The sequence below is a fragment of the Coloeus monedula genome (genome assembly GCF_965178545.1).
Source record: "Coloeus monedula genome assembly, chromosome: 37".
Lineage (NCBI taxonomy): Eukaryota > Metazoa > Chordata > Aves > Passeriformes > Corvidae > Coloeus > Coloeus monedula.
In genome coordinates, this window is record NC_138817.1 from 1,464,954 (window position 1) to 1,488,791 (window position 23,838).

A 23,838-nucleotide genomic window follows, 5' to 3' on the forward strand; every position below is an offset into this window, starting at 1 on the left:
GCTTTGGCTGTGCCGAGGGGCGGGGCTTAATTGGGGCGGGGCTTTGATGGGCGGGGCTTTGATGGGGTGGGGCCTTAAAGGGGTGGAGCTTATGTGGAGGGGCTAATTGGGGAGGGGGTTAATTGGGGAGGGGTTAATTGGGGAGGGGCTAATTGGGAAGGGGGTAATTGGGGTGGGGCTAATTGGGGCGGGGCTTTATTAGGGCGGGGCTAATTGGGGAGGGGTTAATTGGGGAGGGGTTAATTGGGGAGGGGCTAATTGGGGCGGGGTTAATTGGGGAGGGGCTAATTGGGGAGGGGTTAATTGGGGCGGGGCTAATTGGGGAGGGGCTTTATTGGGGAGGGGCTAATTGGGGAGGGGCTTTATTGGGGAGGGGCTAATTGGGGAGGGGCTAATTGGGGCGGGGCTAATTGGGGAGGGGCTAATTGGGAAGGGGCTAATTGGGGAGGGGCTAATTGGGGAGGGGCTAATTGGGAAGGGGCTAATTGGGGAGGGGCTAATTGGGGAGGGGCTAATTGGGAAGGGGCTAATTGGGGAGGGGCTAATTGGGGAGGGGCTAATTGGGAAGGGGCTAATTGGGGAGGGGTTAATTGGGGCGGGGTTAATTGGGGAGGGGCTAATTGGGGCGGGGCTTTATTAGGGTGGGGCTTTGAGGGGCGGGGCTTTATTGGGTGGGGCTTTGTGGGCGGGGCTCAAAAGGGGCGGGGCTTTGTTGGACAGAGCTTTAAATTAGGTGGGGCTTGTTGGGCGGGGCTAATTGGGGCGGGGTTAATTGGGGCGGGGCTTTGAGGGGTGGGGCTAATTGGGGAGGGGCTTTAAAGGGGGCGGGGCTTATTGGGTGGGCTTTAAATCAGGTGGAGCTAATTGGGGAGGGGCTAATTGGGGGCGGGGCTAATTGGGGCGGGGCTAATTGGGGAGGGGCTTTGAGGGGCGGAGCTTTTTTGGGGGTGGGGCTTCATGGGGCGGGGCTTTGTTGGGCAGGGCTTTGAGGGGCGGGGCTTATTTGGGGCGGGGCTTTATTGGGTGAGGCTTTGTGGGCGGGGCTTAATGGGGCGGGGCCTTAAAGGGGGCGGGGCTTTGTGGGGGAGTGGCTTTAAATTGGGTGGGGCTTTGGGGCGGGGCCTTAAATGGGGTTGGCGGGGCTTGTGGGCGGGGCTTATTTGGGTGGGGGTTTGTGGGTGGGGCTTATTGGGGCGGGGCTTTATTGGGGCGGGGCTTTATAGACTGGAGTTTATTGGGCGGGGCTAATTGGGGCGGGGCTAATTGGGGAGGGGCTTTTGGGGCGGGGCTTTTGGGGGAGGGGCTTTGAGGGGCGGAGCTTTTTTGGGGCGGGGCTTTAAATGGGGTGGGGCCTCAAAGGGGGCGGGGCTTTAAATAAGGTGGGGCTAATTGGGGCGGGGCTAATTGGGGAGGGGCTTTTGGGGGGCGAGGCTGTATTGGGGCGGGGCTTTAAAGGGGGCGGAGCCTCAAAGGGGGCGGGGCTTTGTTGGGCGGGGTTTAAATAAGGTGGGGCTAATTGGGGGGCGGGGCTAATTGGGGGGCGGGGCTAATTGGGCGGGGCTAATTGGGGGCGGGGCTAATTGGGGCGGGGCTAATTGGGGCGGGGCTAATTGGGGCGGGGCTAATTGGGGCGGGGCTTTGAGGGGCGGAGCTTTTTTGGGGGTGGGGTCTCAAAGGGGCGGGGCTTTGTGGGCGGAGCTTTATTGGGCGTGGCTTTGTGGGGGAGGGGAGGGAGGAAGGCTTTGTGGGGTGGGGGGGGAGGGGTGGCTCCCCACATCCATTTCGGGCTCGTTTTTTGCCCCAAAATTCGTCTTCATCATCTTCATCCTCATCCCGGAGGTCCAAAGGGTCCATTCCCGCCTTGTTTTGCCCCAAAATTCCTTCTCATTTTCATCATCAGCGTCACGAAGAGGAGGAGGAGGAGGAGGAGGGAGGAGGGAGGAAGGCTCGTGGGTGTTGGGCGGTCCCAGGATCCATTTTGGGCTTTTTTTGCCCCAAAATCCGTCCTTTTTTTGCCCCAAAATGGATCCCGAGATCATCATCATCATCATCATCATCTTCGTCATCTTCGCCACCTTCATCTTCATCATCATCACGGAGGCCCAAAGGGTCCCTTTCTGCCTTTTTTTCACCCCAAAATTCCTCCTCATCTTCATCCTCTTCTCCTCCTCTTCCTCTTCAGCCCCGCCCCGCTACTCTTCCTCCCCTCCTCCATCCTCATCCTCAGGGCCTTCATCCCGTCCTCATCCTCGGCTCCTCCCTCCTCCTCCTCGGGGCCTTCATCCCCTTCCTTGGCCTCTCCCTGCTTCTCCTCCTCCTCTTCCTCTTCAGCCCCTCCCCCCGCTACTCTTCCTCCCCTCCTCCATCCTCATCCTCAGGGCCTTCATCCCCATCCTCAGGGCCTTCATCGCTGTCCTCATGGCCTCCATCACCATCCTCATCCTCAAGGCCTTCATCCCCTCCTCCCTCCTCCTCCTCGGGGCCTTCATCCCCTTCCTTGGCCTCTCCCTGCTTCTCCTCCTCCTCTTCCTCTTCAGCCCCTCCCCCCGCTACTCTTCCTCCCCTCCTCCATCTCCCTCCTCTTCCTCCCCTCCTCCATCCTCATCCTCAGGGCCTTCATCACCGTCCTCGGGGCCTTCATCCCCCCCTCCATCCTCATCCTCGGGGCCTTCATCCTTTCCTCCATGCTCGGGGCCTTCATCGCCGTCCTCATCCTCAGCTCCTCCATCCTCCTCCTCGGGGCCTTCATCACCATCCTCGGGGCCTTCATCACCATCCTCATCCTCAGGTCCTCCATCCTCCTCCTCAGGGCCTTCATCCCCTCCTCCATCGTCATCCTCAGGGCCTCCCTCCTCCTCCTCGGGGCCTTCATCCCCTCCTCCATCCTCATCCTCGGCTCCTCCCTCCTCCTCCTCGGGGCCTTCATCCCCCTCCTTGGCCTCTCCCTGCTTCTCCTCCTCCTCCTCCTCCTCCTCCTGGCGCCGTGTCCAGCCGGGCTCCGGCCGGCAGCACGGACAGTCCGAGCGGTGTCCGGGCTCCGCGTCGCGCTGGGGGTTGTAGAAATCTGCCACAAAAACGGGGAAACGGCCCCAAAAAAGCGGCCGGACACCGGGGTGGTCACTCACTGAACGGGAACGGCCGTGGCCACAGCCGGACACCGGGCGGTCACTTACCCCACAGCCCCAGTGGTCACTCACCCCACAGCCCCAGTGGTCACTCACCCCATATCCCCAGTGGTCACTCACCCCACGGCCCCAGTGGTCACTCACCCCATATCCCCAGTGGTCACTCACCCCACAGCCCCAGTGGTCACTCACCCCATATCCCCAGTGGTCACTCACCCCACGGCCCCAGTGGTCACTCACCCCACGGCCCCAGTGGTCACTCACCCCACGGCCCCAGTGGTCACTCACCCCATATCCCCGGTGGTCACTCACCCCACGGCCCCAGTGGTCACTCACCCCACAGCCCCAGTGGTCACTCACCCCACAGCCCCAGTGGTCACTCACCCCACGGCCCCAGTGGTCACTCACCCCACGGCCCCGGCTGTGGTGGCCCCTCGAGCCCGGCCAGCAGGTCCAGCAGGACGCGGCACGTCCGGTCCCCTCTGGCCACGGCCAGAGCGCGCAGCCGCCGGACCCAGCCCGGCCCGCCCGGGGCTCCCAGCGCGGCCACCTCGGGCTCGGACACGGCTCCGGCCGCGCGGAGTCCGGCCAGCAGCGCCTCGGCCGGGACGGAGTCCAGGCGCCGCTCCAGCCCCCGGCCGCCCGCTCGGACACGCTGCAGCGCCGACATGGTGGCCAGAGGGGGGATGGACACTGGGAATGGACACTGGGAATGGACACTGGGAATGGACACTGGGAGTGGGGGCTGGACACTGGGAATGGACACTGGGAATGGACAGTGGGAGTGGGGGATGGACACTGGGAATGGACACTGGGAATGGACAGTGGGAGTGGGGGCTGGACACTGGGAATGGACACTGGGAGTGGGGGCTGGACACTGGGAGTGGACACTGGGAGTGGGGGCTGGACACTGGGAGTGGACACTGGGAGTGGGGGCTGGACACTGGGAGTGGACACTGGGAGTGGGGGCTGGACACTGGGAATGGGCACTGGGAGTGGGGGCTGGGAGTGGACACTGGGAGTAAGGGCTGGGAGTGGGCACTGGACACTGGGAGTGGGGGCTGGACACTGGGAGTGGACACTGGGAATGGGCACTGGGAGTGGGGGCTGGACACTGGGAGTGGACACTGGGAATGGACACTGGGAGTGGGGGCTGGACACTGGGAGTGGACACTGGGAATGGGGGCTGGACACTGGGAATGGACACTGGGAGTGGACACTGGGAGTGGGGGCTGGACACTGGGAGTGGACACTGGGAGTGGACACTGGGAGTAAGGGCTGGACACTGGGAATGGGCACTGGGAGTGGACCCTGGGAGTGGGCACTGGACACTGGGAATGGGCACTGGACACTGGTAGTGGACACTGGGAGTGGGCACTGGGAGTGGGGGCTGGGAGTGGGGGCTGGACACTGGGAGTGGACACTGGGAGTGGACACTGGGAGTGGGGGCTGGACACTGGGAGTGGACACTGGGAGTGGACACTGGGAGTGGACACTGGGAATGGGGGCTGGGAGTGGGGGCTGGACACTGGGAGTGGACCCTGGGAGTGGGCACTGGACACTGGGAGTGGGCACTGGGAGTGGGGGCTGGACACTGGGAGTGGGGGCTGGGAGTGGACCCTGGGAGTGGGCACTGGACACTGGGAATGGGCACTGGACACTGGTAGTGGACACTGGGAGTGGGCACTGGGAGTGGGGGCTGGGAGTGGGGGCTGGACACTGGGAGTGGACACTGGGAGTGGACACTGGGAGTGGGGGCTGGACACTGGGAGTGGACACTGGGAGTGGACACTGGGAATGGGGGCTGGGAGTGGGGGCTGGACACTGGGAGTGGACCCTGGGAGTGGGCACTGGACACTGGGAGTGGGCACTGGGAGTGGGGGCTGGACACTGGGAGTGGGCACTGGGAGTGGGGGCTGGGTACTGGGAATGGACACTGGGGGGGGACACTGGACACTGGGAGTGGGGGCTGGGAATGGACACTGGACACTGGGAATGGACACTGGACACTGGGCACGGAGCCCTGGAGTGGGCACTGCCCCGGACACGGCCCCGGAGTGGGGGCTGGGAATGGACACTGGGAGTGGACACTGGGAGTGGGGGCTGGGAGTGGACACTGGGAGTGGACACTGGGAGTGGGGGCTGGACACTGGGAGTGGACACTGGGAGTGGGCACCGGCCACGGACCGTGGGAACGGAATGACCACTGCCCCCAGAATGACCCCGGGATGGGCTCCGGCCGCTGCCCCCTCCCCCACCCTCTATAGGGGCCTGTCCCGTATAGAACCCCCCAGCCCCTCCCCCACCCTCTATAGGCTCCCGGCCCCTATAGATCCCCCTCCCCCACCCTCTATAGGCTCCCGGCCCCTATAGATCCCCCTCCCGCACCCTCTATAGGCTCCCGGCCCCTATAGATCCCCCTCCCGCACCCTCTATAGGCTCCCGGCCCCTATAGATCCCCCTCCCCCACCCTCTATAGGCTCCCGGCCCCTATAGATCCCCCTCCCGCACCCCCTGGACGCTCCCGGCCCCTATAGACCCCCCTCCCCCACCCTCTATAGGCTCCCGGCCCCTATAGACCCCCCGTACCTGCTCCCGGCCCCGCACAGCCCCTATAGGGCCCCCCCGGGTATTTATAGCCCCGACCTTTAAGGGCCGGCCAAGCCCCGCCCCCTGACGTCACAGGGGCTCCATAGGCGCCGCCCCTGGGCGGGGCACGGCCCTATAGGGGCTCTAGAGGGTCCTGTGGGGGTTCCATAGGGTCCTTCAGGGGTTTATGGGGGTCCTACAAGGTCCTATAGGGGCTCCATAGGGTCCTGTGGGGTTTCTAGGGATTCTATAGGATCCTATAGGTGTTCTGTAGGGTCCTGCGGGGGTTCCATAGGGTCCTATAGGTGTTCTATAGGGTCCTGTGGGGGTTCCATGGGGCTCTATAGGGGCTCCATAAGGTCCTAGAGGGGCTCCATAGGGTCCTGCGGGGGTTCCATAGGGTCCTATAGGGGCTCTATAGGGTCCTGTGGGGGTTTATAGCCGTCCTGTAGGATGCTGTGGGGGCTCTATAGGTTCCTATAGGGGTTCATAGGGGTCCTACAAGGTCCTATAGGGGCTCTATAAGGGTTCCATAGGCTCCTGTGGGGGTTCCATAGAGTCCTATAGGGCTTCTATAGGGTCCTTCACGGGTTTATAGGGGTCCTACAAGGTCCTATGGGGGCTCTATAGGGTCCTGTGGGGGTTCTATAGGGTCCTATAGGGGTTCCATAGGCTCCTGTGAGGGTTCCATAGGGTCCTACAGGGTCCTATAGGGGTTCCATAGGGTCCTGTGGGGTTAATAGGGGTTCTATAGGGGCCCCATAGGGTCCTTTAGGGGTTTATAGGGGTCCTACAAGGGACTATAGGGGTCCTATAGAGTCTTGTGGGGTTCCATAGGGTCCTGTGGGGATTCTATAGGGTCCTATAGGGGCTCTCTAGGGGTTCTATAGGGTCCTGTGGGGTTTATAAGGGTTCTATAGGGTCCTGTGGGGTTTATAAGGGTTCTATAGGGTCCTGTGGGGGTCCCATAGGGTCCTTCAGGGGTTTATAGGGGTCCTACAAGGGCCTATAGGGGTCCTGTAGGGTCCTGCAGGGGTTCTATAGGTTCCTACAGGGGTTCTATAGGGGCTCTATAGGGTCCTATAGGGGTTTATAGGGGTTCTATAGGGTCCTGTGTGGGTTCCATACGGTCCTATAGGGGTTTATAGGGGTCCCATAGGGTCCTGTGAGGGTTCCATAGGGTCCTACAAGGTCCAATAGGGGTTCCATAGGGTCCTGTGGGGCCCTGTGGGGGTTCTATAGGTTCCTATAGGGGCTCTATAGGGGGTCTATAGGCTCCTCTGGGCGTTCCATAGGCTCCTGTGGGGGCTCTATAGGTTCCTGTAGGGTCCTATAGGGGCTCTCTAGGGGTTCTATAGGGCCCTGTGGGTTCTATAGGGTCCTGTGGGGGTTCTATAGGTTCCTATAGGGGCTCTATAGGGTCCTTTGGGTCTATAGGGGTTCCATAGGGTCCTCTGAGGGTCCCATAGGGTCCTATAGGGGCTCTATAGGGTCCTGTGGGGTCTATAGGGGTTCCATAGGGTCCTGTGGGGGTTCCATAGGGTTCTATAGGGTCCTATAGGGGCTCCATAGAGTCCTGTGGGGGTTCCATAGGGTCCTGTGGGGGTTCCATAGGGTCCTATAGAGGCTCTATAGGGTCCTTTGGGGTCTATAGGGGCTCCATAGGGTCCTGTGGGGGTCCCATAGGGTCCTATAGGGGCTCTATAGGGTCCTGTGGGGGTTCTATAGGTTCCTATAGGGGCTCTATAGGGTCCTTTGGGGTCTATAGGGGCTCCATAGGGTCCTGTGGGGGTCCCATAGGGTCCTGTGGGGGTCCTATAGGTTCCTATAGGGGCTCCATAGGGTCCTATAGGGGCTCCATAGGGTCCTTCAGTGCGAGGAGCGGGTGCAGGAGCAGGGACGCGGGTCCCTGGCAGAGGCGGACGAGGGAGCTCCTTTGGAGCTGCGGGGAGAGAGAAAAATCTGCGGGGAGAGAGAAAAATCTGCGGGGAGAGGGAAAAATCTGCGGGGAGAGAGAAAAATCTGCGGGGAGAGAGAAAAATCTGCGGGGAGAGGGAAAAATCTGCGGGGAGAGGGAAAAATCTGCGGGGAGAGGGAAAAATCTGCGGGGAGAGAGAAAAATCTGCGGGGAGAGAGAAAAATCTGCGGGGAGAGAGAAAAATCTGCGGGGAGAGGGAAAAATCTGCGGGGAGAGGGAAAAATCTGCGGGGAGAGAGAAAAATCTGCGGGGAGAGAGAAAAATCTGCGGGGAGAGGGAAAAATCTGCGGGGAGAGGGAAAAATCTGCGGGGAGAGAGAAAAATCTGCGGGGAGAGAGAAAAATCTGCGGGGAGAGGGAAAAATCTGCGGGGAGAGGGAAAAATCTGCGGGGAGAGAGAAAAATCTGCGGGGAGAGAGAAAAATCTGCGGGGAGAGGGAAAAATCTGCGGGGAGAGGGAAAAATCTGCGGGGAGAGAGAAAAAGCTGCGGGGAGAGAGAAAAAGCTGCGGGGAGAGGGAAAAAGCTGCGGGGAGAGGGAAAAATCTGCGGGGAGAGGGAAAAATCTGCGGGGAGAGGGAAAAATCTGCGGGGAGAGAGAAAAATCTGCGGGGAGAGGGAAAAATCTGCGGAGAGAGAGAAAAATCTGCGGGGAGAGGGAAAAAGCTGCGGGGAGAGGGAAAAATCTGCGGGGAGAGGGAAAAATCTGCGGGGAGAGAAAAATCTGCGGGGAGAGGGAAAAATCTGCGGGGAGAGAGAAAAATCTGCGGGGAGAGAGAAAAAGCTGCGGGGAGAGGGAAAAAGCTGCGGGGAGAGGGAAAAAGCTGCGGGGAGAGGGAAAAATCTGCGGGGAGAGGGAAAAATCTGCGGGGAGAGGGAAAAATCTGCGGGGAGAGAGAAAAAGCTGCGGGGAGAGGGAAAAAGCTGCGGAGGGAAAAAGCTGCGGGGAGAGGGAAAAATCTGCGGAGGGAAAAAGCTGCGGAGGGAAAAAGCTGCGGAGGGAAAAAGCTGCCGCCTCTTTGCGGCCGTTCTTGCCTTTTTCTGCCCAGAAAGACCCCGGGACCCCCGGCCCCCCTTCCCTGCCCCGCTCGGAGCCGCGCTGGGGCCGCCGTGCCCCCGCCGCTGCCCGGAGCCTTCGCTGCGTTGTGGCCGCGCTCGCCCTGCCCGCACCTCCGGGGGTTCCCCTCTGGATCCATCGCGGCTCTCCCGTGGGATCTGGGCTCGTCCCGGCCCTTCCAGCCTCCCCTTCCCACCCTGCTGCTCTGTAGGCACAAAAATGCTGTTCGTGAGGATCTCCTCGTTATTTTTCTACGTCCGTGAGAGGTTTTTCTCTCTCGCAGAAGAGGCAGCAGCGAATGCAAACACCCAAGCCACCTGCAACCTTGGAAAGTCTCGTTTAGGGTATAGTAGAAAGTATTTTGACAATGGATGTTTTAGGATTTTGGCCAATCACCTCAAGGGGTGGCTGGTCCTTTGTCCAATTAGACTCTGAAGAAAAAAGTCTATAAAAGAGTTTGTAAAAGAATTCAAGCAATCAATCTTGCCGCACAATTCCTGCCTGCTGGATCTCCTCCTCCTCCTCCTCCCTGTGGCTGCGGGACACGGTGATACCGTAGGAACCAGGCCTGCGGTGATATTTGGTGCTGCCCGAGGTGATTCTGCACGCTGCGAAGTGTCCTGCTGCTGCGAGCCAAGCCGAATTGCTCGAGAGCTGCGCTGTTCCTTTTCCCCCCCGGGACCGGGAGGGCCGACAGAACTGAGAAATGGCGAGCAGCGGCTCACAGAACGACGCTGTGCTGCTGCTCTGGAAAGGTGAGTTTAGCACATTGCGCACCTCCATGCCTGAAAAAGCTCGGGAATTATTAGACTGGGCTGCTTTAAAAGGGATTTCCATGGACAGATACTGCCCTGGACTTTTCCTTGTGGCAGGAGCTCGGATGCGCTGTCCGACACGAGTTCCCAACAGGGGAGCCGGCAGCGTTAGAATTACACAAAACCTGGCGGTCGTTATTTATTCTGCTGACAGCCCTTGACTGTGACAGCAGGGCTGGATCGCCTGTCTCGGTGATGAGTGACGGAGGAATGTCCGAGGGGGGCCCCGCTGACTGGGCTTCCCGGGGCAAGTGATGGTGGATTTGGAATAACCCCCCCGGCTCCACAGGCAGAGCCTGCACTGCCTCACCCTGCACAATCGCAGGACTCCGCAGCCCCCAGGGACCCCGCGCCGCCAGAGGCGGGGGGCTCAGGGCAGCGACAGGGGGCACAGCCTGCCTTGCCGTTCGGCTGGACGGCGGCCACGGCTTATCCAGGGCCGCAGATCAGCGGCTCGGCAACTTGGACGCCCAGAGAGCGGCTCCTGGCTCGGTTCCCTACGCACTTGGATCTGACTTAGCGGGCGCAGCGCCGGGCGTGCCCCTCCCGGGACTGCCTGGCTGTGCCCCGCTGCCCTCCCTGGCGCTGGACTGTTCTGCGCAGTCGCAGAACCGAGCCATGGACCTTTTTATGCAGCATTTGCCCTTTCTGGCAGAGCTGCCGAACCTATCCCGAAGGATGGAGGATCTGCTCACGGGGATGGACCGTGGGAACCAGGCCTGCGGTAATGCCGCTTCAGCCGGCCGCTCCAGCCCGCTGTTCCCGGGATCCCGGGATCGGCTGCCCAGCGGTTTGGGAAGCTCCTTTGTCCCATCCCGGGATCCCGGGATCGGCTGCCCAGCGGTTTGGGAAGCTCCTTTGTCCCATCCCTTCCCGGGATCGGCTGCCCAGGGGTTTGGGAAGCTCCTTTGTCCCATCCCTCCCCGGGATCCCGGGATCGGCTGCCCAGCGGTTTGGGAAGCTCCTTTGTCCCTTCCCGGGATCCCGGGATCGGCTGCCCAGCGGTTTGGGAAGCTCCTTTGTCCCATCCCGGGATCCCGGGATCGGCTGCCCAGCGGTTTGGGAAGCTCCTTTGTCCCTTCCCGGGATCCCGGGATCGGCTGCCCAGCGGTTTGGGAAGCTCCTTTGTCCCATCCCTTCCCGGGATCGGCTGCCCAGCGGTTTGGGAAGCTCCTTTGTCCCATCCCTCCCCGGGATCGGCTGCCCAGCGGTTTGGGAAGCTCCTTTGTCCCATCCCTTCCCGGGATCGGCTGCCCAGCGGTTTGGGAAGCTCCTTTGTCCCATCCCTCCCCGGGATCGGCTGCCCAGCGGTTTGGGAAGCTCCTTTGTCCCATCCCTCCCCGGGATCCCGGGATCGGCTGACAGCCGAGAAGGCCGGCACTGGGTTTGTGTTCGCTGTTCCTGCCAGAGTTATCGCAGTTTGTTTGGCTGGTTATGTATAGAATAGTAAAGAACTGTTATTGCTATTTCCCACATCTTTGCCTAAAAGCCCCTGGATTTCCAACCCAGAAGAACTCGGAGGGAAGGGGGTGGCATCTGCCATTCCGAGGGGCGCTCCTGCCTTCCTGAGCAGACAGCTGTCCTTCAAAGCCGGACACGCGAGCAGGGCTCTCGGCCGCTGCGGGAAAAGGAAATCACGGGAACGGCAAAGGAAGGCGAGGACACGGGCACGGGGCTCTTGGGAAACGCCGCTGTGCGAAAACCGGGATGCGCCGAGGAGACGGAGCCGCCCTGAGAGAGGAGGAGCAGCAGCAGGAGGAGGAGGAGGAGGAGGAGGAGGAGGAGGAAGAACTCCGGCTGCCCAAACCGCAGCCGCGAGTAGCGCTGTGGGCAAAATGCGACTTTTTTTTGTAGCCGGCGCCAAGGGAGGAGCGGCGGGAACGGGAATTTGGGAGCGGAAAAGCGGAGTCCTGATTGCGATAGAGCGGAGCTCGCGGTACCGACGGCAGAGATTGTCTGCGCGTCAGCGATCGCCATCATCATCATCATCATCATCATCCTCACGAGGAGGAGGAGGAGGAGGAGGAGGAGGAGGAGGAAGAGGAAGAGGAGGAGGAGGAGGGGGGGGAGAGGAGGGAGAGGGAGCAGGAGGGGGAGGAGGAGCCGAAATCCATCATCATCTTCACAATCTCCCTCATCATCATCTTCACCACCCTCATCATCATCGTCTTCATCACCTTCGTCATCATCATCTTCGCCACCTTCGCCATCTTCACCATCTTCCTCTTCATCCTCATGGCGGAGGCCCGAAGGCTCCGTCTCTGCCTTATTTTCGCCCCGGAATTCCTCCTCATCTTCATCCTCTCCTCCATCCTCGGGGCCTTCATCACCATCCTCATCCTCACGGACTCCTTCCGCTCCTCCATCCTCATCCTCAGGGCCTCCTTCCGCTCCTCCATCCTCATCCTCAGGGCCTCCTTCCGCTCCTCCATCCTCATCCTCAGGGCCTTCATCCCGTCCTCATCCTCGGCTCCTCCCTCCTCCTCCTCGGGGCCTTCATCCCCCTCCTTGGCCTCTCCCTGCTTCTCCTCCTCCTCCTCCTCCTCCTCCTGGCGCCGTGTCCAGCCGGGCTCCGGCCGGCAGCACGGACAGTCCGAGCGGTGTCCGGGCTCCGCGTCGCGCTGGGGGTTGTAGAAATCTGCCACAAAAACAGGGAAACGGCCCCAAAAAAGCGGCCGGACACCGGGGTGGTCACTCACTGAACGGGAACGGCCGTGGCCACGGCCGGACACCGGGCGGTCACTCACCCAATAGCCCCAGTGGTCACTCACCCCATATCCCCGGTGGTCACTCACCCCGCAGCCCCAGTGGTCACTCACCCCACAGCCCCAGTGGTCACTCACCCCACAGCCCCAGTGGTCACTCACCCCGCAGCCCCAGTGGTCACTCACCCCGCGGCCCCAGTGGTCACTCACCCAACGGCCCCAGTGGTCACTCACCCAACGGCCCCAGTGGTCACTCACCCCGCAGCCCCAGTGGTCACTCACCCCATATCCCCAGTGGTCACTCACCCCACAGCCCCAGTGGTCACTCACCCCATATCCCCAGTGGTCACTCACCCCACAGCCCCAGTGGTCACTCACCCCACAGCCCCAGTGGTCACTCACCCAACGGCCCCAGTGGTCACTCACCCCATATCCCCACTGGTCACTCACCCCACAGCCCCAGTGGTCACTCATCCCACATCCCCACTGGTCACTCACCCCACAGCCCCAGTGGTCACTCACCCCATATCCCCAGTGGTCACTCACCCCATATCCCCAGTGGTCACTCACCCCATGGCCCCAGTGGTCACTCACCCCACGGCCCCAGTGGTCACTCACCCCACGGCCCCAGTGGTCACTCACCCCATATCCCCAGTGGTCACTCACCCCATATCCCCAGTGGTCACTCACCCCACAGCCCCAGTGGTCACTCACCCCACAGCCCCAGTGGTCACTCACCCCACGGCCCCGGCTGTGGTGGCCCCTCGAGCCCGGCCAGCAGGTCCAGCAGGACGCGGCACGTCCGGTCCCCTCTGGCCACGGCCAGAGCGCGCAGCCGCCGGACCCAGCCCGGCCCGCCCGGGGCTCCCAGCGCGGCCACCTCGGGCTCGGACACGGCTCCGGCCGCGCGGAGTCCGGCCAGCAGCGCCTCGGCCGGGACGGAGTCCAGGCGCCGCTCCAGCCCCCGGCCGCCCGCTCGGACACGCTGCAGCGCCGACATGGTGGCCAGAGGGGGGATGGACACTGGGAATGGACACTGGGAGTGGACAGTGGGAGTGGGGGCTGGACACTGGGAGTGGACACTGGGAGTGGGGGATGGACACTGGGAATGGACACTGGGAATGGACAGTGGGAGTGGGGGCTGGACACTGGGAATGGACACTGGGAATGGACAGTGGGAGTGGGGGATGGACACTGGGAATGGACACTGGGAGTGGGGGATGGACACTGGGAATGGACACTGGGAGTGGGGGCTGGACACTGGGAATGGGCACTGGGAGTGGGGGCTGGACACTGGGAATGGGCACTGGGAGTGGGGGCTGGACACTGGGAGTGGACACTGGGAGTGGGGGCTGGACACTGGGAATGGGCACTGGGAGTGGACACTGGGAGTGGGGGCTGGACACTGGGAGTGGGGGCTGGACACTGGGAATGGGCACTGGGAGTGGGGGCTGGACACTGGGAATGGGCACTGGGAGTGGGCACTGGGAGTGGGCACTGGACACTGGGAATGGGCACTGGGAGTAAGGGCTGGGAGTGGGGGCTGGGCACTGGGAGTGGGCACTGGACACTGGGAGTGGACACTGGGAGTGGGCACTGGGAGTGGGGGCTGGGCACTGGGAGTGGGGGCTGGGAGTAAGGGCTGGGAGTGGGCACTGGACACTGGGAGTGGGCACTGGGAATGGGGGCTGGACACTGGGAGTGGACACTGGGAGTGGACACTGGGAGTGGGGGCTGGACACTGGGAATGGGCACTGGGAGTGGGGGCTGGACACTGGGAATGGGCACTGGACACTGGTAGTGGACACTGGGAGTGGGCACTGGGAATGGGCACTGGGAATGGGCACTGGGAATGGGGGCTGGGCACTGGGAGTGGACACTGGGAGTGGACACTGGGAATGGGCACTGGGAATGGGCACTGGGAATGGACACTGGACACTGGGAGTGGGCACTGGGAGTGGGCACTGGGAGTGGGCACTGGACACTGGGAATGGGCACTGGGAGTAGGGGCTGGGCACTGGGAATGGGGGCTGGGCACTGGGAGTGGGGGATGGACACTGGGAATGGGGGCTGGGCACTGGGCACTGGGAGTGGGCACTGGGAGTGGGCACTGGGAATGGGGGATGGACACTGGGAATGGACACTGGGAATGGGGGCTGGGCACTGGGCACTGGGAGTGGGGGCTGGGAGTGGGCACTGGGAATGGGGGATGGACACTGGGAATGGGCACTGGGAGTCGGGGCTGGGAGTGGGCACTGGACACTGGGAGTGGGGGCTGGGCACTGGGAGTGGACACTGGGAGTGGGCACTGGGGGCTGGACAGTGGGAGTGGACACTGGGAGTGGACACTGGACACTGGGAATGGACACTGGGAATGGGCACTGGGAGTGGGGGCTGGGAGTGGGGGCTGGGCACTGGGAGTGGACACTGGGAGTGGGCACTGGGAGTGGGCACTGGGAGTGGGGGCTGGGAGTGGGGGCTGGACAGTGGGAGTGGACACTGGGAGTGGACACTGGACACTGGGAATGGACACTGGACACTGGGAATGGACAATGGGAATGGGCACTGGGAGTGGGGGCTGGGCACTGGGAGTGGGCACTGGGAGTGGGCACTGGGAGTGGGCACTGGGAGTGGGCACTGGGAGTGGGCACTGGGAGTGGGGGCTGGACACTGGGAATGGACACTGGGAGTGGGCACTGGGAGTGGGCACTGGACACTGGGAATGGGCACTGGGAGTAAGGGCTGGGCACTGGGAATGGGGGATGGACACTGGGAATGGGGGCTGGGCACTGGGAATGGGGGCTGGGCACTGGGAATGAGCACTGGGAATGGGGGCTGGGCACTGGGAGTGGGGGCTGGGCACTGGGAGTGGGGGCTGGGCACTGGGAGTGGACGCTGGGAATGGGCACCGGGAGTGGACACCGGGAGTGGGCACCGGCCACGGACCGTGGGAACGGAATGACCACTGCCCCCAGAATGACCCCGGGATGGGCTCCGGCCGCTGCCCCCTCCCCCACCCTCTATAGGGGCCTGTCCCGTATAGAACCCCCCAGCCCCTATAGAACCCCCTCCCCCACCCTCTATAGGGGCCTGTCCCATATAGAACCCCCCAGCCTCCCCTGTGCCTGCTCCCAGCCCCTCCCCCACCCTCTATAGGCTCCCGGCCCCTATAGATCCCTCTCCCCCACCCCCTGGACGCTCCCGGCCCCTATAGATCCCCCTCCCCCACCCTCTATAGGCTCCCGGCCCCTATAGATCCCTCTCCCCCACCCCCTGGACGCTCCCGGCCCCTATAGATCCCCCTCCCGCACCCTCTATAGGCTCCCGGCCCCTATAGATCCCCCTCCCGCACCCTCTATAGGCTCCCGGCCCCTATAGATCCCCCTCCCCCACCCTCTATAGGCTCCCGGCCCCTATAGATCCCCCTCCCGCACCCTCTATAGGCTCCCGGCCCCTATAGATCCCCCTCCCGCACCCCCTGGACGCTCCCGGCCCCTATAGATCCCCCGTACCTGCTCCTGGTCTCGCACAGCCCCTATAGGCTCTCCCCGGCACTTATAGTCCCCAACTCAGGATTGGCCCCGCCCCCTGACGTCACAGGGGCTCCATAGGCGCCGCCCCTGGGCCCATCGGGGCTCCATAGGGGTCTTTAGGGGCTTATAGGGGCTCTATAGGGTCCTGTGGGGGTTCCATAGGGTCCTTTAGGGGTTTGTAGGGGCTCTATACGGTCCCGTGGGGGTTCCATAGGGTCCTTCAGGGGCTCTATAGGGCCCTGTGGGGGTTCCATAGGGTCCTGTGGGGCCCTGTGGGGGTCTATAGGGTCCTCTAGGGCTCTGTAGGGATTCTATAGGGTCCTTTAGGGGTTTATAGGGGTTCCTTAGGGTCCTACAGGGGCTCTATTGGAGTTTTGTAGGGTCCTTTAAGGGCTCTATAGGGGTTCCATAAGGTCCTATAGGGGTTCCATAGGGTCCTGTTGCGTTTGTAGGGCTTCCATAGGGTCCTATAGGGGTTCCATAGGGCCCTGTGGGGGTTCCATAGGGTCCTTTAGGGGTTTATAGGGGTCCCAGAAGGTCCTATATGGGCTCTATAGGGTCCTGTGGGGTTTATAGGGGTTCTATAAGGTCCTACTGGGGCTCTATAGGGGCTCCATAGGGTCCTATAGGGGTTTACAGGGGTCCTACAAGGTTCTATAGGGGTTCTATAGGGTCCTGTGGGGGTTCCATAGGGCTCCTACAAGGTGCTGTAGGGTCCCTATAGGCTCCTGCGGGGGTTCTGCGTGGTGTCTATAGGGCCCTACGGATTCCTGTGGGGCTCTGGAGGGTCACGTATAGGTCCTATAGGGCCGTAGAGGGCGCCTATACGGTCCTATAGGGTCTCCATAGGCTCCCATAATGCCATAAGGGGTCCTGTAGAGCCCTATAGGGTTCTGCGGGGTCCCAGAGGCCGTCTATAGGCTCCTAGAGGCTTCTATAGGGTCTCCATAGGCTCCCATAACGCCGTCAAGGGTCCTATAGAGCCCTATAGGGTTCTGCGGGGTCCCAGATGGCGTCTATAGGCTCCTAGAGGGTTCTACAGGCTCCCCATAGGGTCCTATAGGCTCCCCATAGGGTCCTATAGGCTCCCCGAGGGTTCTATAGGCTCCCAGAGGCCGTCTATAGGCTCCCAGAGGGTTCTATAGGCTCCCAGAGGCCGTCTATAGGCTCCCAGAGGGTTCTATAGGGTCCCCATAGGGTCCCCATAGGGTCCCACAGAGCCACCCGCCAGGGGGCGCCCCGCTCTCTCCCTCCCCGCCCATTTTCCCGCCCCCGCACTTTTCCCGCCAGGACCGTACCACCCCGCGGCGCTGCGGAGGGGGGAGCGTGCCGGCCCCCCCCGCGCGGGTGGGACGCGCCGGCCGAGGCCATAAAAGGGCGGGCGGGCGCGCGCGGCGCGCAGTGCGGGCGCCACGTGGAGCGGACGCGGAGCGGGCGGCACCGCCATGGCCTCCAACGGTACCGGCGCCGCGGGGGGACCCCCGGAGCCCTCCTCGCCACCCCCCCAGACCCTTCCTCACCTACGGAGGGACCCCCCCCCAGACCCCTCCTCACCCCGGGAACCAGCGGGGGTTGCGCTGCCGAGCGCGATCCGGGGCGCCCGGGGGTGGATCCCTGTGTGGGGAGGGGGGGAGGTTCCGGCGGCCGCCGCGCTCAACGCGGCGTTCGTTGCGTTGTTTTTAATTAATGCGCTTCTAAATGGTCGTTGCCGCGTTAATTGTTGCAGTTGAGGCGTTGTTTCATTGTGGGTTTCTCACGGTTAGCGCTGTTGGGGAAGAGGAGGGGGGGTGTGATTTGATGCCGCCCCGTTTCTGCCACGCCTCGCTGTTTTATTTTTCTGTTTTTAATCCATCGCTGTCTTCTTTTCCAATATTTCGCCGGCTTTGAAGAGTTCCATTTTAACCCCGCACCGCAAATTTCGGGCTTTTTTGGGGGGCTACTTTTACTGCTAAAACCACCGCGGGTGCGGCGGCGGTTGAACAAAGCGCCGCGCCCGGATGCTCCTCACCCGCAGCGGCGAGCAAAACTAACCCAGAACCCCCAATCTGAACACAAACCCTTTAATTTTAGCTGAAAACCCCGGGTGTTCTGGAGGTTTTAGGGGTAATTTCGGGGTGTTTTAGGGGGTTTGGGACCCCTTTTTTCCTTCCCGCCCGCCATTTTGTGGTTTTGCCGCTGCGCCACCGCCGCCATTTTGTGCGCGCGGCGCGTGCGCGGCGCCGCTGCCGCAGTGACACATCCGGGTCCTCGCGTGCAATCAAATCGCGATTTAATTAAAGATTTTTTTACCTCTACTTCTTTGTAAATAAATCAAAGAATCGCCCTCAAAGTGAAACCCCTGCGAGTTCAATTTCGAGGTGAAAAACCTTGGCGCTTTCTCCCCTGCCTGGTGGGAAAGAGCCGCCGTGTCCTGAGGGGGAGGCTTCGGTTCCCACCCCCATCCCCGGCTTTGTTGCGGGTTTCTGAGGGGAATTTCAACGTGTTTTAATCAAATATAAAGTTTTAGAGTTAAATTTACGTTTTATTGTGCTGTTCGTGTCGGTTTTTAGGGGAAATTCGATGTTAACTGCGGGTTTTTAGACCCTCCAGATTCGCCCCGCGGGGACCTTTTTTTTGTTGCGCGAAGCCTGAGGGGAATTTAAACTTCCGCCTTCGTTTTAACATCGAAATATTTAAGTTTAAATTTACCTTTTGTAATGTGACGTATAAATTTTTAAATTCGTTGATTCGGTGAGGTTTTAGAGGTTTTTTGACTGGTAGAAGATTGTTTGCACACCTCCCTTTTGTTGTGCGGTGCCTGAGGGGAATTTTAACCTTTTCCTTTATTTTTTTGGTCAAGATAATAACATTTTTTATTATTTATTCCTTTTTATATTTCTTAAATCACTAAATTTGAGCTCTGAGTGCTTTTTGAGGGGGAAATTCGCGGTAAAACCGGGAATTTGGAGCCTCTTTGTTGTGCGGAGCCTGAGGGCGCTTTAAACCTTCGCTTTCGTTTTCATATCTAAATATTTAAATCTCTCTTTAATTTTGTTTTATTACGATTGAACAATTAAATTTCGGGCTCATTCTGAGGGGATCAATTCGTTCATTTTTCTTTCGGGGAGGGAAGTTTTGCTCTTGGACAGGGATTTGGTGCTTCGGGGGGGATGAAATTCCCAAATTTTCCTTTATTTTGTGCCGAAGTTTTGCTAATTCCGCACTGAAATCAAAAATAATTCTTAATTGTCCAATTAAATGCATCAATTATGTTTATTCTAAGGTGGTTTTTGTGTAGTTTGGAGCTTTTTGCCAGTAATTAATGGTGTTTATAGATTGGCTTCTTGATTTAAAGCTGGTTTTGCGTTTATTAAGGGTTAAATTTCGACTTTTTTGGAGTTATTTTATTGTTGCTTTTCTATTAAAAGGTTTTTATTGATCGTATGAAATTAATGGGTTATTTAGGAACTATTAGATGCTAACAAGGTGCATTTAATTGCTGTTATTTGTTAATGAAGTTGTTTGAATCATAAAATAGGGGTAAAGATAAAGTCGCTTTGTTTATTGATACATGATTGGCTATCGATTGGGTTTTAATGATGGAAAGAGGTGTAAAAGTGTCTTTAATTAATATCTACTATTAATTATTAAACGAGTACTTTTAATTACATGGATCAGTGTAAAAAGGTTCTAAATGGATTTAATGGTGATTTTATGCTAATTTGTGTAATTAAAAGTGTTTGTAAGTGGTAATATGAGTATTAATGAACTAGAAGCATTAATGTGTCAGTAAATTAATTAATTGATTGGTTATTTTCATGGTTATTGCTGTAATTTGGAAGGATTTATTTAAAGGTGTTCGTTAGTTATAATGTTAATTGATTTGATTAATTTAGAAGTGTTTCGGAGGTGTGCATAATTAAAAGTGTTTTACCAATAATTAAAATCAAGCTTTATTAGTAATTAATGGCACCTGGTAAATGTTCTGATTTAGAGGCATTTAATGAGGCAGAAAAATCAATTTATTTGAAGATATTTTCACTGATATTTCATTAATTAAAGCTGGTTCTTCAATGATTGATACCATTAAAAAAGCTGAATCAATTAAAGATAACTTGGTGTCAGTTTTTAATTGAAATAGCTTTATTGGTAACGAATAATCCAAAATAAATTCATTAAAACTTATTCATAAATTCATTAAAACCTTTTAAGAAGGAAAAAGAGGGTTTGCTCCAAAATATTCTGTATTTCTTTTCCAATTAAAGCCTCTCGATCAATAACCAATAACTTCAGCTCAGTGAGTCCATTCCAAGAGTTCAACACCTTCTCGATAACCAATCGATAACCAATCAATAATCAATAATCGATCACCCCAACCCCCTCGATTTGGAGCCCTTTCTCACCCGTTAACCCCCGCTTTTCCCCTTTTTCTCCCCAGATTACAGCCAGACAGCGACGCAAAGGTACCGACCCCTCCCCCCCTCCCCTAAAACCCCAACTGCCCGGCGGCTTTTTCACCGATTCCGGCGTTTTTCTCCCCAGTTACGGCGCCTACCCCGCCCCCCCCAGCCAGAGCTACTCCCAGGGCGGGGGCCAGAGCTACTCCCAGCAGGGCTACGGAGGCTACGGCCAGAGCTCGGACACGGGCTACGGCCAGGGCGGCTACGGCGGCTCCTACGGACAGAGCCAGAGCAGTGAGTGTTCCCAAATCCCAAATTAGCCCCAAAATATCCCAAAATTCCCATCCTTTTAGCCCCAAATCCTGCCTAAAATCCCCAAATCGGCGTTTTTGTACCCAAAAACGGCCCCAAAACGGCTCCAAAGGCAGAGCTCGGACACTGGGTGGGGTCAGGGGGGGTCAGCTCCTGCTGGGGACAGAGCCAGAGCAGGGAGTGTTCCCAAAATAGCCCCAAAATAGCCCCAAAATAGCCCCAAAATATCCCCAAAATATCCCCAAAATATCCCAAAATAGCCCCAAAATATCCCAAAATTCCCATCCTTTTAGCCCCAAATCCTGGCTAAAATCCCCAAATCGGCGTCTTTGTACCCAAAAACGGCCCCAAAGGCAGAGCTCGGACACTGGGTGGGGTCAGCTCCTGCTGGGGACAGAGCCAGAGCAGGGAGTGTTCCCAAAATCCCAAAATAGCCCCAAAATATCCCAAAATAGCCCCAAAATATCCCAAAATTCCCATTCTTTTAGCCCCAAATCCTGGTTAAAATCCCAAAATCGGCGTCTTTGTACCCAAAAACGGCCCCAAAGGCAGAGCTGGGACGCTGAGTGGGGTCAGCTCCTGCTGGGGACAGAGCCAGAGCAGGGAGTGTTCCCAAAATCCCAAAATAGCCCCAAAATATCCCAAAATAGCCCCAAAATATCCCAAAATTCCCATCCTTTTAGCCCCAAATCCTGGCTAAAATCCCAAAATCGGCATTTTTATACCCAAAAACGGCCCCAAAGGCAGAGCTCGGACACTGGGTGGGGTCAGCTCCTGCTGGGGACAGAGCCAGAACAGGGAGTGTTCCAAAAATCCCAGAATAGCCCCAAAATAGCCCCAAAATAGCCCCAAAATAGCCCCAAAATATCCCCAAAATATCCCCAAAATATCCCCAAAATATCCCCAAAATATCCCCAAAATATCCCCAAATATCCCAAAATATCCCAAAATATCCCAAAATATCCCAAAATAGCCCCAAAATATCCCAAAATTCCCATTCTTTTAGCCCCAAATCCTGGCTAAAATCCCAAAATCGGCGTTTTTGTACCCAAAAACGGCCCCAAAGGCAGAGCTTGGACACTGGGTGGGGTCAGCTCCTGCTGGGGACAGAGCCAGAGCAGGGAGTGTTCCCAAAATAGCCCCAAAATATCCCCAAAATATCCCCAAAATATCCCCAAAATATCCCCAAAATATCCCCAAAATATCCCCAAAATATCCCCAAAATATCTCCAAAATATCCCAAAATAGCCCCAAAATATCCCAAAATTCCCATCCTTTTAGCCCCAAATCCTGCCTAAAATATCCCAAAATCGGTGTTTTTGTACCCAAAACGGCCCCAAAGGCAGAGCTGGGACGCTGAGTGGGGTCAGCTCCTGCTGGGGACAGAGCCAGAGCAGGGAGTGTTCCCAAAAATCCCAAATTAGCCCCAAAATATCCCAAAATAGCCCCAGAATGGCCCCAAAATATCCCAAAATTCCCATCCTTTTAGCCCCAAATCCTGGCTAAAATCCCCAAATCGGCGTTTTTGTACCCAAAAACGGCCCCAAAACGGCCCCAAAGGCAGAGCTCGGACACTGGGTGGGGTCAGCTCCTGCTGGGGACAGAGCCAGAGCAGGGAGTGTTCCAAAAATCCCAAAATAGCCCCAAAATATCCCAAAATAGCCCCAAAATATCCCAAAATATCCCAAAATTCCCATCCTTTTAGCCCCAAATCCTGCCTAAAATCCCAAAATCGGCGTTTTTGTACCCAAAAACGGCCCCAAAGGCAGAGCTGGGACGCTGAGTGGGGTCAGGGGGGGTCAGCTCCTGCTGGGGACAGAGCCAGAGCAGGGAGTGTTCCAAAAATCCCAAAGTAGCCCCAAATTATCCCAAAATAGCCCCAAAATATCCCAAAATTCCCATTCTTTTAGCCCCAAATCCTGCCTAAAATCCCCAAATCGGCGTTTTTGTACCCAAAAACGGCCCCAAAGGCAGAGCTGGGACACTGAGTGGGGTCAGCTCCTGCTGGGGACAGAGCCAGAGCAGGGAGTGTTCCCAAAATCCCAAAATAGCCCCAAAATATCCCAAAATAGCCCCAAAATATCCCAAAATTCCCATCCTTTTAGCCCCAAATCCTGGTTAAAATCCCAAAATCGGCGTTTTTGTACCCAAAAACGGCCCCAAAGGCAGAGCTTGGACACTGGGTGGGGTCAGCTCCTGCTGGGGACAGAGCCAGAGCAGGGAGTGTTCCAAAATAGCCCCAAAATAGCCCCAAAATATCCCAAAATATCCCCAAAATATCCCCAAAATATCCCCAAAATATCCCCAAAATATCCCCAAAATATCCCAAAATATCCCAAAATATCCCAAAATATCCCAAAATATCCCAAAATAGCCCCAAAATATCCCAAAATTCCCATTCTTTTAGCCCCAAATCCTGGCTAAAATCCCAAAATCGGCGTTTTTGTACCCAAAAACGGCCCCAAAGGCAGAGCTTGGACACTGGGTGGGGTCAGCTCCTGCTGGGGACAGAGTCAGAGCAGGGAGTGTTCCCAAAATATCCCAAAATAGCCCCAAAATATCCCAAAATAGCCCCAAAATATCCCAAAATTCCCATTCTTTTAGCCCCAAATCCTGCCTAAAATCCCAAAATCGGCATTTTTATACCCAAAAACGGCCCCAAAGGCAGAGCTCGGACACTGGGTGGGGTCAGCTCCTGCTGGGGACAGAGCCAGAACAGGGAGTGTTCCAAAAATCCCAGAATAGCCCCAAAATATCCCAGAATAGCCCCAAAATATCCCAAAATAGCCCCAAAATATCCCAAAATTCCCATCCTTTTAGCCCCAAATCCTGCCTAAAATCCCAAAATCGGCATTTTTATACCCAAAAACGGCCCCAAAGGCAGAGCTCGGACACTGGGTGGGGTCAGCTCCTGCTGGGGACAGAGCCAGAGCAGGGAGTGTTCCCAAAATCCCAAAATAGCCCCAAAATATCCCAAAATAGCCCCAAAATATCCCAAAATAGCCCCAAAATATCCCAAAATAGCCCCAAAATATCCCAAAATTCCCATTCTTTTAGCTCCAAATCCTGCCTAAAATCCCCAAATCGGCGTTTTTGTACCCAAAAACGGCCCCAAAGGCAGAGCTGGGACGCTGAGTGGGGTCAGCTCCTGCTGGGGACAGAGCCAGAACAGGGAGTGTTCCCAAAATATCCCAAATTAGCCCCAAATTATCCCAGAATAGCCCCAAAATATCCCAAAATAGCCCCAAAATATCCCAAAACGGCCCCTAAAAATCTTCCTGCAATCCCAAAACCGCCCCAAAATGCCCCAAAATGGCCTCAGAAGCTCCCGGAGCAGCCGGAATTCC

At 57.8% G+C, this 23,838-nt stretch overlaps 3 protein-coding genes across 3 annotated transcripts in view; 1 reads left to right on the forward strand and 2 right to left on the reverse strand.

Moving 5' to 3' along the window:
• Positions 1 to 1,681: 1,681 nt before the first annotated feature.
• LOC309584225 (uncharacterized protein) lies at positions 1,682 to 5,742 on the reverse strand. The gene is made up of 4 exons (XM_082300185.1): positions 5,715 to 5,742; positions 3,534 to 3,818; positions 2,624 to 3,064; positions 1,682 to 2,492 (listed from the first exon to the last, which is right to left on the reverse strand). The coding sequence occupies exons 2-4, from the start codon at positions 3,793 to 3,795 to the stop codon at positions 2,344 to 2,346; spliced, it is 852 nt and encodes a 283-aa protein (XP_082156311.1). The 5' UTR covers positions 3,796 to 3,818; positions 5,715 to 5,742; the 3' UTR covers positions 1,682 to 2,343.
• A 5,645-nt stretch (positions 5,743 to 11,387) lies between these two features.
• Positions 11,388 to 15,827, reverse strand: LOC309584217 (uncharacterized protein). Its single transcript, XM_082300169.1, has 3 exons — positions 15,780 to 15,827; positions 13,006 to 13,303; positions 11,388 to 12,200 (listed from the first exon to the last, which is right to left on the reverse strand). The coding sequence occupies exons 2-3, from the start codon at positions 13,265 to 13,267 to the stop codon at positions 11,563 to 11,565; spliced, it is 900 nt and encodes a 299-aa protein (XP_082156295.1). The 5' UTR covers positions 13,268 to 13,303; positions 15,780 to 15,827; the 3' UTR covers positions 11,388 to 11,562.
• Positions 15,828 to 17,212: 1,385 nt separating this feature from the next.
• FUS (FUS RNA binding protein) overlaps positions 17,213 to 23,838 on the forward strand; it is a 46,726-nt gene continuing 40,100 nt past the window's right edge. The window contains exons 1-3 of the mRNA XM_082300190.1: positions 17,213 to 17,258; positions 20,218 to 20,242; positions 20,322 to 20,473. Of these exons, the coding sequence (XP_082156316.1) occupies positions 17,246 to 17,258; positions 20,218 to 20,242; positions 20,322 to 20,473 (190 nt within the window). The 5' untranslated portion in view covers positions 17,213 to 17,245. The remainder of the gene's footprint in view (positions 17,259 to 20,217; positions 20,243 to 20,321; positions 20,474 to 23,838) is intronic.

What these genes read in the sequence shown, in the direction of transcription:
- LOC309584225 (XM_082300185.1), bottom strand. Translation starts at nt 3,795, where the DNA reads ATGTCGGCGCTGCAGCGTGTCCGAGCGGGCGGCCGGGGGCTGGAGCGG. An exon ending in ACCACAGCCGGGGCCGTGGG is followed by an intron (nt 3,065 to 3,533) that starts GTGAGTGACCAC and finishes TTTTTGTGGCAG; the next exon opens with ATTTCTACAACCCCCAGCGC. An exon ending in GGATGAAGGCCCCGAGGACG is followed by an intron (nt 2,493 to 2,623) that starts GTGATGAAGGCC and finishes AGGCCAAGGAAG; the next exon opens with GGGATGAAGGCCCCGAGGAG.
- LOC309584217 (XM_082300169.1), bottom strand. Translation starts at nt 13,267, where the DNA reads ATGTCGGCGCTGCAGCGTGTCCGAGCGGGCGGCCGGGGGCTGGAGCGG. An exon ending in ACCACAGCCGGGGCCGTGGG is followed by an intron (nt 12,201 to 13,005) that starts GTGAGTGACCAC and finishes TTTTTGTGGCAG; the next exon opens with ATTTCTACAACCCCCAGCGC.